Here is a 16,463-nt window from a genome sequence, read left to right on the forward strand (position 1 = left end):
CTTCAAGGAGCTACTTTTACTTTCTTACTCTGATTACATTTCAGAGCCCGTACTCCTTTTATTTTAGCTTGAGTAAAGAAGTTAAATCAGAATTTCAACTTTTTTTTTAAGTATTTTTTTAACACTAAGATAAGATAACCTTTAGTAGTCCAACACCTGGGAAATTTGTTCTGTTACAGCAGAAAGTGGACAGTGCAAAGTTAAATACCAAAAAATAGAAAAACATTGGAATAAGATAAGGATAAGATACTTTACACAACTGTACACAATAGAATAGAATAAAAGAAAATACTATATACAATAGAATAAAATAGAATACAAATGCTATATACAATTGAGTATAATACAACGATGCCAGAAAGAGTATTGCACTTAGTGTTATTGCTATTGCACATGTGTGGGTTTGTGTGTGCTCGGTCAGTTAAAGTCTTTGTTGTGGAGCCTGACAGCAGTGAGGAGGAAAGACCTGCGAAATCTCTCCATCCCACATCGTAGGTGCCGCAGCCACTGAAGGAGCTGCTCAGTGCTGTCAAGAGTCTCCTGCATGGGGTGGGAGATGTTGTCCAACAGGGATGATAGCTTAGCCACCATTCTCCTGTCACTCACCACCACTACTGGGTCCAGAGGGCATCCTAGAACAGAGCTGGCCCTTCTGATCGGCCTGTTCAGTGTCTTCTGGTCCCCGACAGAGATGCTGCTGCCCCAGCAGACCACACCGTAAAAGATGGCTGAGGCCACCACAGAGTCATAGAAGGTTTCAGGAGTGGGCCCTTCACTTCAAAAGACCTGAGTCTCTGCAGCAGGTACAGCCTGCTCTGCCCTTTCCTGTAGAGGGCGTCTGAATTATGAGTCCAGTCCAGTTTATTGTTCAGATGAACACCAAGGTAGCTGTCCACAGTCTCAATGTCCATACCTTGAATGTTTAGTGGTTGCAGTGGGGGATGTTTGTGCCTGCGGAAGTCTACCACCAGCTCCTTGGTTTTACTGGTGTTGATCTGGAGGTAGTTCTGCTGGCACCAGTCCACAAAACCATGGGTCAGTTCTCTGTACTCCTTGTCGTCCCCATCAGTGATGAGGCCGACTATTGCAGAGTCATCAATAGAGTATCTGTACTTCTACTTACGTATAGAGTAAATGTACTTATGCCTCCTCTGATAATTTCTATAATATTATTTATATCAGTCATGGCTAAATGAAGCTTTCTGAAACACTGAAACTTGTATTCAAAAATGCACTTTTCCCTCCCCTGATAATTGGTATAATAGTGGGGCGATCGTGGCTCAAAGAGTTGGCAGTTCGTCTTGTAACCGGAAGGTTGCCGGTTCGAGCCCCGGCTCGGACAATCTCGGTCGTTGTCTCCTTGGGCAAGACACTTCACCTACCACTTACTGGTAATGGCCGATGGCCCGATATGGCAGCCTCGCTTCTGTCAGTCTGCCCCAGGGCAGCTGTGGCTACAACCGTAGCTTGCCTCCACCAGTGTATGAATGTGAGAATGAATGAAAAGTGGAATTGTACACCGCTTTGAGGGCCCCGAAAAGCGCTATATAAATGCAATCCATTATTATTATTTTTATTATATTATTTATATCAGTGATGGCCAAATGAAGCTTTCTGAAACACTGAAGCTTGTATTGAAAAGGGTTCATTACTCAAAGCTTTTCAACACAGTACTCTTTGGTGACATCTGCTGGTTAAAAATATGAAGAACAGCTTGAATCTACAAATTATAATAAAGAGCTTCATTATAATTGCCCACTCTATTCAATTCAATTCAATTTTATTTATATAGCGCCAAATCACAACAAAAGTCGCCTCAAGGCGCTTTATATTGTACAATAGATCGCACAATAAAAGCTCAGCTGACAGCTTCTGTTTAATATCATGTGACAGTTCTGTCTGATATCGGGCTGCTGTTGTGGTGCTTTGAACGTGTACTTTTGGGGTGATGAAAAATGTTTTGTCTATTTGATTATCAATCATTTTGATGAATATCCTTATTTAAACATGTGCGATGGTGAGGTCTCTCTTTGTGTATGACTTCTTAATGTTTGTAAACATAATTTAAAAATACATAGTATATAATAATATGCAACACAGTCATATAACAGGTTGGGAGTATGAGAGTTTTAGACGTGACTGATTATTTGGTGAAACTGTGATATTTTCCTCACCTTCTGTGTTGAGCTCATTGTTTCCTCTGTAGTGACTCAGCTGAGTCCAGATGGCTGAAAATGTTCCTCTGCTGCTCCGTCAGACTCTTCTCCTCCTGCTGATCAGCTGGGACACAAAACAGATCTTTGTTAGGCTCCACACTGCACTGAAGAGTCAAAGTGTCTCATATGTTCATCTGACAACACAAAGTACAAATTTCACTCTGATTGCTTGTAGAAATCTTGTGAGACGTGTTGCACTGCAAAGTGAGGTAACTCTCTCACTCACTTATACTTCAGGAGGAACTTTGTGACATTGGCTCTAATATTCTAAGCAGCCCTTTACTATGACAGGGCCAGAAAGTCATATTTGAAGGTTTGGCAGAAGGACCATGTTAAAGGTGGATTGGGGTTTATATACTTTGTTATGATACAGGTAAGGCTGTAAGAGCCTGAGAAGGTGTCCTGAATGAACCTCTAAAACCAGTTTTCAGCTAACGACTCTGCTTCAGTCTGGAAAACAGCAACTACAAGTTTAAAGACTCCATCAACAATTCACACCCAGCCAACAGCCTGAACAGCTCCTCCTGCAGCTAAGGCAGTCAGTTAACTGCGAGACACACACCCAGGATTGATCAACCCATGGTGGGCCTGCCTTAACAGGGGGTATCAAAAGGGTAAAACATGATTAGAAATTTTGCTGGTTGACTGACAGGGCTGTCTCAGGACCTCCTGGGGACTGTGCAGTTAACCTCATGGTAGTGTGAGATTATTATGCTATCATATGTTACCTTATATCTGTAATCAAAGTAGTTGAATTATGATATTGTTGTAGGTCATATTATACCCCTTAGTATAGAGTGTGTGATCAGTATGTAGTTTTAGTTTGCATTATACTTCTGACTTAAAAGAGTGTGAAAATCATTAGATCTATTGGATTGACCTGTATTACTTGACACTGCTGAATGTGTAACACTGTTTCTTGACATTTCAAACTGCTGAACCATGAAGAGAATGTTGGGTGCAGAGGGCCTTGTGCTGATAATAGAAGAGACAGACCACATTCCATACACCCACCTTTACAGAGAGCAGAAAGACAGGGAGCCAAGGCCATAAGTCAGGCTAGCTAGGAATTCGAAAACATGTGAAGGTTTAGATTTTTACGACTAGGTGGGGGCCACTAGAGGCTATAAGAGGTTGAGTAACCCTCCACCATTTTGAGATTTGCTGTGACCCTCTTCATGCATGTCTCCCCATTTGGATGGTTTATGCTCATAAAGTGTTGAATTGTATGGAAATAAAGTAATTGTTGATTGAGCATTTATACACCGAGTATTGTCCTTCCTTCAGCCCAAAGATTAAAAGAATTGGGAGGTTTTAACAGTAGTGACACCAAAAGAAGGAATGAAAGAAAAGAAAAATGCTCCGCTCTTCCCCTCTCTGCTCTTCTTCTGGGAGGTACAGCCCAATCCGAAGGGCCCCCCTCTGTTCTCTCCTATCTTGTCCCTTTTGTCTTACTTCCCTCTATTACCTTTCATATTCCGTTGAAGAAGTGACGCTCCATAAATGTTAAAGAGGTAAGTATTATTTCTCAGTTGCAGTTAGCAGATGGAAGAAAATAAACAGCAGAAAATTAAACAGAAGAAAGCAGAAGAGAAATAACAATTTAACATAAACCACTGACACTCCAGGGCCTGATCAACCCTGGCAGGGTCTCCTTGCATGAGGGTGTCTAGTGATAATGGCCGAAACACCAGATGAATCCAAGGTTCACTGCTGACGATGTGTCCCAAATTTAATATGATAATTTAGATCAGATCTCTAACCCCTAAACCAAGCCAAGGAAGAAAAAAATGGCAGATTAGCTTGGGTAAAAGACCAAAAGTTGAGGCACACAATGATGTGTGCCGCTGGTAGTTTCTGGGCTGCCTTTCCTCATAACAGCCATCCCTCAAGATATTCTCCATTTGAAGCAATGCATTATCAGGGATTATAACATCGAGTCCCTTTACTGAATCAATTCAGTCTCAGCTGACTGCAGGTTTCCCCAATCTTATAAACAGTACATTTACATAATGACTGAAACTAGCACCACTGTGTTGTGTTTGGCTGGCACAGACCCACCGCTGGCACAAGACAATTCCACTACGACAGCAAAAGCAAGACGTCAAAATGTGACCCTGTGAAGACTCCCCAGACCTGCTGTTACCAGGAGTCCAGCTGTCCACCTAAACAAAATGCACTTATACTTAAAAAGTCTAGTGCAGGATATACTATAAATCAGTAAGAGCAGGTACGACCTCTCTCATGACCTTAGGATGTGTGTGTATGCCAGAGTGCTCTGAGAGGCACACAGAGTCTTTGCAGACTGCTAAGGATCAGACCTCTATCATTATGCAATTGATTATAAAGCTAAGCATATGTGGTAAATGGACTGATTCTTATATAGTCCTTTTCTACTCTCACAGAGTACTCAAAGCGCTCTATACAACATGCCTCATTCACCCAATCACACCCATTCTCACAAGCACTTTTTCACATGCAGACTGGAGGAGCCAGGAATTGAACCACCAACCTTCCAATCAGTAGGTGACCAGCTCTACCTCCTGAGCTACAGCCACCCCATACATGAGTAAATATTTCTAAGCATAAATGACAATCAACAATATAAACCTAACACACTGAAGGCTGTTCGATATAACGATATATATCGGATGACGATATAAAAACGTCTATCGTTTCATTTTACGCTATCGTTTGTTTCGTGGTGTCGCAAAATAAACTGTTTACGGCAATATTTTTTTCATCGTTTTGACGGTCACTGTAATGGCTATATTAATTTCTTAAAGTTCTCTCTGTCTCTTATATTTAATATAACCACACTACGGACGGACAAGTGCCTGTTTTTGTGCGTTGTCGTTAGCAACAACGACGGTAACAGCATCGCGTGCCCGCTTGTTTATGTTCCACATAAACCTTTCACAATAAAGCTCAAGATCCTGTTGAGACTTTTCAAAATAAATTGAATCACGTGAAAGAGCAGATTATTTACGGATTTGAAGTAAAAAAGAGCCGCCAGGTGTTAAAAAATAAACCTTAGACTCAAACGTTAGAACAGGCTTTTCCCCGCAGCACGCCGTGTAATAAATACTCACAAAGAAAACGCCAAAAATGTATAGTTTCATGCATCGGTTAAAACACTCAACTCCAGGTACACGACGCCCAGCTGGAAACACTTCCCGCAATCCCGAGATTCACAGAATTTACAGAAAATGTTACATTTTTGCGATTTATATCGTTATTGGGACGATAGAATTCTTATATTGGGATATGAGATTTTGATTAATCAGCTTTGATCAGTGGTTTCAGTGCTTTCCTTCCTGGCTTTAACTGCAGCTGTGTTTGACACATGGAAGACATTATTACATTCTTCACGATTATACTTTATTCTTTTTGGGGGAAGTGCAGCTTTAAACCTTCACATGATTCAAGTCAACCCAACAAATCAATCTGAACGATCACAGGTGGGAAAAACTTCTGTACATAAAATAAAATAAAACCCAACATTCAATCCACAACATGATTAAAAACATGATTCTCCCAAATCACCAAGAGCTGCACATTAACCAGCACAATATATTTTTATTCTCTGTGCTTTCAAATATGAACACTGTTTACTTTCATCTCTGTTTCATTAGTTTTTGTTAACATCTTCCTGTGCATCACTTTACAGCAGCCAGACTCATTAAAATGAGACTTTGTAGGAGTTCACTTCCTCTCATGAGTTCATCCACAGCAGCTGGACAATAAAGTTTATTGTGACCCTGATACTGCAGCAGATCGCTCTCATCCATTTCCTGTTATCACTTCAAATAGAAATGAGGCTGTAGAGGTTTGGTGCAGGCAGAAAAACAGCTGCAGGGACAATGAAAAGACTTTTCTGCTCCAACTTTCTGCCAGCAAACGCTCAACTTCTCCCAGCATGCTGAGCTAATGATTAGTTGGTGTTTTTCTCCAAACACTCTCTCACTCTTCTCTCAACGTGTTCACAATAAACTGTGAACAGACACCGAGGAGAGCAGCAGAAGACCTCATTCAGGAGCTAAACTCAACATGAACTGAACTCACAGTAAAGTTAGCTCGGTGCTTACCTTTAGATGAGCCCACAAACCGAGAGAAACTCCGTGATCAAGCTGGAACTCTTTCCAAACACAGGAAACAGATCAGGGAGCAGAGACCCACGTGGTTCACGCTGATCTCAGCTACGATCCAGGAGACAAGGGTGGGCAGATCGATGCAGATATCGATCCAAACGTTGGTTTAGCTTGTTTTATCATCCAAATTCACTATTTCACTCGCTTTGGATGAAAATGTAGCTCCGTCTGTCATCCCGGAACGCGCATCTTCTTCTTTATATTGTTGGCAAACAACAAAATGGTGCATTACCGCCACCAACTGGTGTGGAGTGTAAACTGGAACGTCGACACTCAAATCCTCCCTTCTTCTTCTTCAGTCAAGTTTAACGGCAGCTTGCATCTAAAACTGTTGCATTACTGCCATCTCCTGGCTGTTAATCGTCCGTCACTCCTGAATCCTCAGATCCTCTTGATGAGACCAGTATTTCTCAAAAAACGAAAAACCACCACTTTCCCTTCACCGTGACTTAACTCATTAACCACTTGTTCAAACATAAGTTCCCTTCCACCACTCATTTCACCCCACATCACCCTCCTGTGACTTGCATACTTCCTACTAGGGCTGGGGCATATCATACCGTTCACGGTAATACCGGTATAATGTCGGGCAACGATAAGAAAATGAAGTATCGCGATAGAATATGGGTAAAACGCGCATGTGCAGTGCCTTTGTTTTCATACGCACAAAAAGCGGAAAAAGCATGGCGGCGACGGAGAATGAGAAGGGCGAAAGCGGATAGGTGAATGAAACAGATGAACCAGAATTGGTTTGTAAAAATGCTGCAACTTCAGTGGTGTGGAACTGGTTTAGCTTTCGTCCGTCAGATACACAACAAAGCACTATTTTTGGTAGCGCATGCTAGCGGGCCGTCGTCATTACCGTGTTTTTTGGATAATACGGCACACTTAAAATCAATCCTTTGATTTTTCTGAAAATCGACAGTGCCCCTTATAATCCCGTGTGCCTTATGTATGAATTCTGGTTGTGTTTACTGACCTCGAAACGATTTTATGTGGTACACGGCGCTCGAAAATCTGTCAAATGTTTTAGTACGACTTTACTAAGCTACGAATCTGCACCGCTTGATGGATTGTCGGAGCATTATCGTAGGCAGAAGCCTCGCGGAGTGATACATATTGTGCCTCAACATAATATTACCCTATTGTGTGTGTGTAACCTCTTTTTAAGTTTTGTGGATATTATACATGGTTATGTTGAGGATATGTCGACCAATTTCCACTGGAAATGCCTTTTGGTTAAACTGTCAGCAAGGATTTTGCATTTGCACTGTTACATTTTTATATAACTTTAATGCACATAAAAAACAGCTGCTTGTTTAAGTGAAAATACCTTAATTTTGTTTTTTTTCGCACGAATAAAGTTGTAGAGTTGTAAAGTATTTTGTCTAGTGTCAATTATATCGTCAGTTATATTGTTATCGCAAATTTTCGAATGTATATCGTGATAAATATTTTTGGTCATATCGCCCTGCTCTACTTCCTACAACTAAGGAGTACATGCTCAACCGTCTCCATATCAGTGCACCCATCACACAACCCAGTCAGATGTTTACCTATCCTAAAAAGAGTACCATTTAAAAAGCAGTGGCCCGTTCGTATTCTACTGATAACAACCTCCTCTTGTCTCTTTAATCCGCTACTCCTCTTAGCTTCTATTGTGTTTTGCACCCTATATAAATGTCTCCCTTTCTCAAATCCTCCCAAATAATTTACTCTCTTTTCAGAACTGGAATAAGGCCTGATAACTTTCAATTCTTGAGTCTTTTTGCAGTAAATCAATAAGATCCAGTTTTATTTTTATGTTACTGAGGTTTTGGATCCGTGTAATATAACATGTTCTATAGCTTCCTCTTTTCCACAGGAATCACATTTCCTTGTAATATATTTCCCTTTCATGAATAGTGTAGAGTTCAAACCAGTATCTCCAAATCTTATTCTAGATATGATCACCTCCTCTCTCTTCCTCTCCTTCTTGTGCTTCTCATTTCTCCTCCTCTCCTCTGAATCATGTACAACCATCGTCCCTGTAGAATAACCACTCGGTAGTTTTCTTATGATGCTGCTTTATTGAACGTATATCTGGCATGGGTTATAACAGCGCAACAAAGGTTGCAGCAGCTAGGAGTAGAACTGCTCACAGACAGCCCTGCCGCAAAGCATGTCAGGGTGGCATAAAACCGCAATGCCCACCCGCTCAACACAGGCAACCCAGTATATGACAGTCCCCTCCTTTCTTACTCCCACTGTTTTTGCCATCTGTTCTTCATTTCTTGCCTTATGATACTCTTTGTTTCTGTCTGACAGAAGTTAATAGCCAGGTCAACTACCCCATGTATTGTGGCTTTCTTCGCAGCTCTCTCTGTCGTTTAATTTGCTCCTACTCCATAGTGAGCTGGAATCCATAAAAAGCCAACTATAAGTCCCATCATGTGTATTTTGTAAAGTGTTTGCTGAATCTCTGTTAGTACATCTGCTCTACTTTCTGAGTGGCTACACTGTAAACTGTCCAATGAAGAGCTTCAGTCTGAACAAATGTCTGATTGTAACGGTCACGTCTTCTACCCACTGAACAGCTAACAGTATTGGAAGCATTTCTCCATTGTATACTGACGGTCCATCATTGATCCTTTCAGGGACCACAAATGCTTGATTGGCTGTATTCTTTCATGCATCTGTATATATTTGTACATAATTATAATACTGATCAGTGTAAGTCTGTACTGTATGTGAGTTTAAATTAAATGCCCTATCCCTGTTATTCTTTTTGTATAATGTGAAATCTACTGTGGCATCAGTAGATTTGGCTCCAGCAGATCCCAGGAACAACATCGGAGATCTCTGCCCAAGGAGCGCAGTCCTAGGAACAGCTAGGATGCACAGGATCCTCAAGCCCCCAGGCCTCTGGTAGAGGACCTGAGCTTGAAGGATAAACCACCCGCAGGGACAAGAGGGGAATTTATTATCTTTTTGTTTGGTTCGGTTTTTAACATTTTTGATTATTTGATATGAGCAAATTCTGATCCACACTCCAAGCCAGATGGTTGGTGGCGGCAATGCACCACAATGACAATGATGAAGAAGAATGGGGCGGAGCACAGTGAGCTCCAGGAGAGGAGGGTTGTGTCCAAATTCAGGGAAATGATGCTTCAATGCAGTATTTGTAGGCAATTATGTCACAGCGATGTGATGAAGGCTTTCCAAATTCATCCTCCAAATGTGGCAACAAATGCGTCCTACTTTTCCCCAGATTTGAAGGATGGGTCGGGTGTATCCTTCGTGGCCCGCCATATCCCAGGATTCATTTCCAGTCATACAGGAGAATTTTTACTATACTTTTAAATGTAATGAAATGAAAATCTGGTGGTACTAATATACATTTTTGTAGTGGTTGTGTTGTTAGGCTTTGGGCATCGGCGTATGGTCATCTTTTAATTAATGTAATCTTTGTAAAAAGTGCCCGTAAACTAGCTTGTATGGTGCGTCCTGCAGTTTTTCATGTATTGCCGCTTACATATGTCGTTGAATTTTGTAAATAAAGTCTGCAACACAGAAAGAGCTGTGGTCAAGCTATTTATTACTGCACGCAGAAGAGCCAACAAACATCACAGTTCACAGTCATGCCGGCTCTGCCCTTGGGACGTCTCAGCTCCTCTTTTATACCCCCTCCCCACACACAGCTCTCTGTATCTTTAAGTTACAACAGGTTTCTGTCCCACGGGCTGTGGCTGGGCAGAGAGCAACTCCCACTATCTTTTCCCAGAAAGCTCCTGGCGCTGGCCCTGAGTTTCATCCTTCTGAGCAAAACAGTTAGCAGATAACATAGTGAAACATCATTACACCTAGCTAAGCAGTTCTTTTAACGAGCTCATACTGATCTATGTGTTAGTGTTAGAACTACAATGTTACACTTAGTGGTCATCCTTACTCTCACTATCCTCTCTTCTTCGTCCGAGTCTGAAATTTGTATGCAAAAGTTTAGTAATTATAATCAGGAAAAACCTCCAAAAAATATCACATTACACATGGAAATATGAAAGAGCATTCGCTGTTCACCTGCTGAATGACAGCTTTAACTCTTTAGTTAAATGAATTTGTTCGTTCATGATAACCTGTTAATAAGATAAGAAAGTCATTGTATGTGAGACATGTTTATCAAACCTCATCATAAAATCGATCATCCAATGTTTCCCATTTATTGATTGTTTTTCTAAAAGAATCATTATCATCAGTATTGTTAGGGATGAAGATGCACACGCATCACCAAATATCACTTCTATTTCGCCATGTCCAGATGTTTGCCATCAAGTTACTTTCAGCTGCTGTGTCTTTGATTGACAAAGATGGCGGCTGTAGCAGGTGGTGGTGCAGACGTAGCTCCGGCTTTCAAACGGTCACGATTAAAACCAAAGATATATAAAACAACTAATGGAAGGGTAATTGTAGAGGATGAACTACTTAATTTCCTTGCTGTAAAAATCAAAACTTTAAGTCAGGATGAAATTGTGTTGTTGGCCACGAACACATTTGAATCTGAGGGGACTGAAGCCTCCAAGAAGGTTTTGTTTGAGCTCTGCCCCACTACCTCACAGCAGTGTGTTGGATATAAAGGACAGCATAAAGACACCAACAATATTAAACTCTGTCTCAAAGTGCTGAATGAGTGTGGGGAGAATATCCCAAGATTTGTCTCTCATCACCTGGACGATTTGCCGCCTGTTACATACTCCAGCATGGATGTGTGCTGTCTACTACGGCGAATGGACCAGCTGTGTGCTGAGGTGGGTGCTTTAAAACATGCAGTTAAACTACAGGCGGATGTCTACGAGCAAGTTATGACCAATGCTGTGGAGGTCGACCAACGCGGGCCCCACACTTTGGGAAGGTCTGGTCTAAGGTAACACCACAAGTAGCCATGTGTTTCCACTAGTGATGGTAAATTTGATTCTTTTTACTGAATCGAGTTTTAATGAGTCACTCACCAAAGTGAATCAGGGTTTTTGAGTCATTTGATTCACTGAGTCAGTTGACCAGAGAGTGCAAAAAATGTACATTTTCACTCAAACTTAATTTGTTTCTCTTTTCATTTATATCCCACTGCTAAGATGAGTGATTCTAAAAGAAAACAACTATTTTATAGAACAAAAAAATTTCTAAAGGGAACATTTATTTTGTTTATTTTTATTTTATTAGTATTTTCCTGAAAGAGGCATCATTTAAGAAACAACAGGAAGACTGAAGCTCATGGCATTGATCAAGCAGAACTCATGATCTTCACCAGCAGCTCCCTCACAGGGAAATCTTCAGCACTCCTCCGTAGGCCCACCCCAGGACATGGATAAACCCAGCATTTCATGAACACTGTGATGGAGACCTTTGGTTTGTGTAATCTTATAAAATGGTAAATGGCCTGCATTTGTATAGCGCTTTACTCAGTCCCTAAGGACCCCAAAGCGCTTTACACTACATTCAGTCATTCACACCAGTGTGTGAATGACTGCTACATTGTAGCCACAGCTGCCCTGGGGAGCACTGACAGAGGCGAGGCTGCCGGACACTGGCGCCACCGGGCCCTCTGACCACCACCAGTAGGTAAACATGGGGTTAGTATCTTGCCCAAGGATATTTGGCATGCAGCTTGGAGCAGCCTGGGATCAAACCACTGACCTGCTCTGACCTCAGCCACTGGTCAGTGGCTGACCTGCTCTGCCACCTGAGCTACTCGGATACTCCCCAGAGGCTCCAGACTTTTACATGAACATAATATATTCAGTCCTGTAGAAAGTTATATATTTAAAGATATATGATCCTCTCTGGTTACTCTGGTATGAATAACTCTGAATCACTTTATGGTAAATAACACACTATCTGCAAAAAACTGTGAAAGAATTCCAGATGACAAGTTTGTAGTTCAACATACAAGTGACGACCTTTGACCTTCATCATGTTTTATTTAATTGTGTTAGAGAAAATCTCATATGCTCTTTATGCAGCTGAGTACATCAAGTGTTTAAAACGGAAGCTGTGCAGGTCTGAGATCAGCAGCTCTCTGAAACACCAAACTGAGGTCCTGTTAATGCTGATATATAGTGACACAGTTACATGAGTGATTAATCCTTTTGTTTTTTTTGTCTTTAACTTTATCAATAAAGCTGCAGCTTTCACTACAGCATGTGTGGTACTTTAACCTTTGTACTGTTTTCATCAGTTCATTTTGCAGTTAACATGTGAACATGTTGGATGATCTTGTCTGCTGTCACTGGGTGGTGCTGAGGTCTGAATCTGAGGGCAGCTCCTGTAATCACAAAGAGAACAGAACCATCAAACTCAGATATAAATTTTATCCCTCAATATTGAAATAAAGCTGATTCTTCTGTCCTCACACACTCAGGATCTGATCTCTTGCATTTTTTCAGTATTTCAATCCATAGTTCCTGATTAATGAGGCGTTACTGAAGTACAAGCTTTTAAAAAAATGTTACTGTCTTTACAGATGTGGCAAGAGACTGAAAACATGCTGTTGTTTGCACATATTTAATATTCAGCTCTGCACAGGAGCTGAAGCAGAGTGCAGCCTGTTGTTTTTACAGTATAACACTTGTAATAAAAGTACTGTAACAGTAATTAGTGACTGAGCAGCCCGGGGCGTTTCTCTTGATTTCTTTAGTCAGGGTAAATTCATTCACCTGCACAGATTAGCTAAACGAACCCTGACAGCCGAGTTCTCATTTTAGCTAGCTAGGTCTCAGGAGCTAGCTAAGGACGGTAGTTACGGAGTAGCTTACAAACACGTTTAACTTACCGAAAAAGTGCAGCGGGGCCTCGGGTCCTTCTGTCAGCTAGTCCAGTTTACTGAAGAACACCTCAGGCTGTCAGGTTAAAACACTCGGTCGTGTTTTCATAGCGTAAACGCTGCTATTCCCGGACAGAGATACGCAAGTTTCTCCGTGACTGCAGCTGTCAGTCAAAGCTGCTATGATGACATTTCACCCCAATTTAACATCACTGCGGTAGGAATTAGAATCAAAAGGAGACCCCCTGGACATAAAGGAGGCGGGGTTTATGACCTATACCGCAGCCAGACACCAGGGGGCGATAGAGACGTTTTGGCTTCATTTTTGGGGCGCTGTCGCGTCGTCCATCTTTTATACAGTCATTGGTTGTGACCAAAAAAAACCAACCAACCAAACAACCAAACAAAAAAAAAAAAACCCAGGTGTATTGGCTCCATTTTTGATAAATAATTGTATATATTTACACAATGTGTGCATAAGTTTTCAAAATACACAATTTATATTTGCATTTCAAATTATAAAATAATTTACTGAACATGTCTGTGGTTTTTACAAAAAAATAAAAAAAATACTACTAGGGTAGTCTTTTGTATGATTTCAGAAATCTTGTGTTAATACAGTATGTCAATGAAAAAACAACTAAATTCAGACACATGAGGTTGAGCTAAAAAGAATAATACCAAGCAAGGCAGGAAAAAACAACCTTTCTCATCTTTTAAATTGGTACACTCCTGTAAGGTCACTGAGGTCTGTGGATGCTCTCAGCTGTCCCAGGATCCAGATAAAACACAGAGGAGACCGGGTCTTTGCTGTGACTGCTGCTAAATTGTGGAACAAACTGTCACACGAAGACCTCTCCAACACTGAATGGAGTTTCAGCTGTGCAAAATGTTTATTCAGTAAACTGAATGGAGGAAAACCCAGCCAACAACAGATGGCAGACCTGCCAGAGGAAAGAGTGGTTCCAGATCTACAACTGTTCAGAAACATTGGTGTAGATTATTTTGGCCCACTTGTTGTGAAAAGAGGGCGCAGTGTTGTAAAACGGTATGTAGTAGCGTTCACTTGCATGACAAGCAGAGTAGTGCACCTCAAAGGGGATTACTTTTTAGATACTGACTCATGCATTAATGCACCATCACAAAGCTATCACAGGACACAAATGACCTCCAAGCATTAACACCGAACCGCTTCCTCGTCATGAAGTGAAAACCAGCTCTCCCTCCAGGACTTTTTGACAAAAAAGATTTTTACCCCAGAAGAATGTGGAAACCAATCCAATACATTGCAGACCTCTTTAGAAATTTTAGATTCGAGAATATTTACCATCGCTAAAAGAACGTTACTATAGTTACTATGGACTTAATCTGAAAAAAAAAAAAAGAGAGATCCACATTATTAAATAAGCTTATGTTTATTGTCAGGAGATCTGACCTGTGGTGCAGTACTTGCCCTGCGATCTGAGAGAAAGAGTATCCAGAGAGGAAAAGGTTCAATGCAAAGGCAAATATAGGACGTGTGTGTGTGTAGCTGTTATATGAGGGATTAAGTATGTGACTTACTGAAAGTTTGTTTGCTCAGACTGCTTTAGTTTTTTGTTGGTTGTTTGTTGTGTATGTGTCTTTTTTCTTTGTTCTATTGTCTAAAACGAAATAAAAACAACATAAAAAAGATTTTATTTTTCATAACTTTCAGGTCAGATTTTTAATAAGCTGCAGGAACCCTGTTCAGTGTGAGTGGAGAACAGCCAAGTCTCCTCCTCTGATAAACCTCCATCTGTGCCACTGAAAACAGTTCATCTGACTCTGACTGTAAACATGTTTCCATTTGTCACTTACTCTGAAAAACAGGAAGTGAAATCACAGCTCAAACTATTTATTTGTTTAACATTTTAAATGTTTATTTAACATTTGCAAGACTTCATAACACAAACAACGTGAACAAAATAACATCTACAGAACACATGGATCAAAATACATTCAATAAAAACTTGATAAGGCAAGTTTATTTATATAGCACAAATAAACAAGGTGATTCAAAGTGCTTTACAGAGACATTAAAAAACAAAAACAAATAAAAAGCATGATTTAAAATTGATTAAAAAAAACAGTAGATAACATCAGTAGTTAAAATGTAGGTTTTTAAATTTAAGCTTAAAAGTGTGGATTTGGTGTTTTATTCAAATTAAGCTGAGAACAGGTGAGTCTTCAACCTGGATTTAAATAAACTGAGTGTTTCAGCTGATCTGAGGCTTTCTGGGAGTTTGTTCCAGATATATGGAGCATAAAAGCTGAATGAAGCTTCTCCGTGTCTGGTTCTGATTCTGGGAACTGATAAAAAACCGGATCCAGATGACCTGAGAGATCTGGAAGGTTCATACTGGGTCAGGAGGTCACTGATAACATGAAAACAGATTTTTTCATCCAACTGCTGAAGCAAAGCGAACCACTCGACATGAACACTGAAGTAGAACAGTTTCGACACCTTAAAATGGAACTAGGGAATCATTTTCATTCATAGCTGCCTCATCAGATCTTTACAGGAGATTCTATCTGAACTCTGTGGAGCCTGAACTCAAGGGTTTTGAGTCTGACACTGAAACCAGAAGAGGACCTTTCTGTCTCTTCAGATTCACTGTGATGGGAGTGATTTCAGCTCTGAGTGATTACGCTGATGTTTGCACAGAGCAGATAATGAAGTGAATGTTTTGGTACATTGGTAACAGTGAAACAGTTTATTAGTAACGTGGGATCGTTTGTGTTCGGAGTATGAACTGAGATTCCTGAAGCTCTTGTCACACTGGTCACAGCTTAAGTTTCCTTCCATGTGTGCACGTTCATGCTTGTTACGACTACCTGATTGTGAGAAACTTTTGTCACAGTGTCTGCACTTGTATGGTTTCTCTCCTGTGTGGACTCGTTTGTGTGTTTTAAGGTGATTTACAGTGGTGAAGGATGACCCACACTGATCACAGAGGTGCTTTTTAACCCCACTGTGAATCAGTTCATGCTCTTTTAAGTCCCTTAATCTGGTGAAGCTTCTCCCACATTCTTTGCAGTATTTCATTTTGTCTCCAGTGTGTCTACGTTGATGTTCTTTTAGGGTGTCTTTTCGAATGAAAGTTTTTCCACAAAGGTCACAACGAAACTCTTTCCCACAGTGACGACAGGGTTGAGAACTGGATCCATCTGTGTTGCTCTGCTTCTAAACAAAGACACAAAGACAGTGTAAGTCAGTCCTTCAACATTTTTATCCTGAACGTCGCCTGAAATAAAGAGCATCTCTGCAGACATCCAATTACA

At 40.8% G+C, this 16,463-nt stretch overlaps 1 protein-coding gene across 4 annotated transcripts in view; it reads right to left on the reverse strand.

Annotated features, from left to right (window-relative positions):
- LOC134634964 (zinc finger protein 501-like) overlaps positions 1-6,548 on the reverse strand; it is a 55,386-nt gene extending 48,838 nt beyond the window's left edge. For 3 of the 4 annotated variants that reach the window (XM_065471678.1, XM_065471680.1, XM_063484473.1), the window contains exons 1-2: positions 6,305-6,548; positions 2,175-2,280 (exon numbers count right to left, since the gene is read on the reverse strand). In XM_065471678.1, the coding sequence (XP_065327750.1) occupies positions 2,175-2,192 (18 nt within the window). In that variant the 5' untranslated portion in view covers positions 2,193-2,280; positions 6,305-6,548. Of the gene's footprint in view, positions 1-2,174; positions 2,281-3,230; positions 3,338-6,304 lie in introns of those variants that run through there. The other variant, XM_065471679.1, reaches the window with a different exon arrangement.
- Between the last annotated feature and the right edge of the window lie 9,915 nt (positions 6,549-16,463).

The sequence above is a fragment of the Pelmatolapia mariae genome, linkage group LG9 (genome assembly GCF_036321145.2).
Source record: "Pelmatolapia mariae isolate MD_Pm_ZW linkage group LG9, Pm_UMD_F_2, whole genome shotgun sequence".
Taxonomy (NCBI): domain Eukaryota; kingdom Metazoa; phylum Chordata; class Actinopteri; order Cichliformes; family Cichlidae; genus Pelmatolapia; species Pelmatolapia mariae.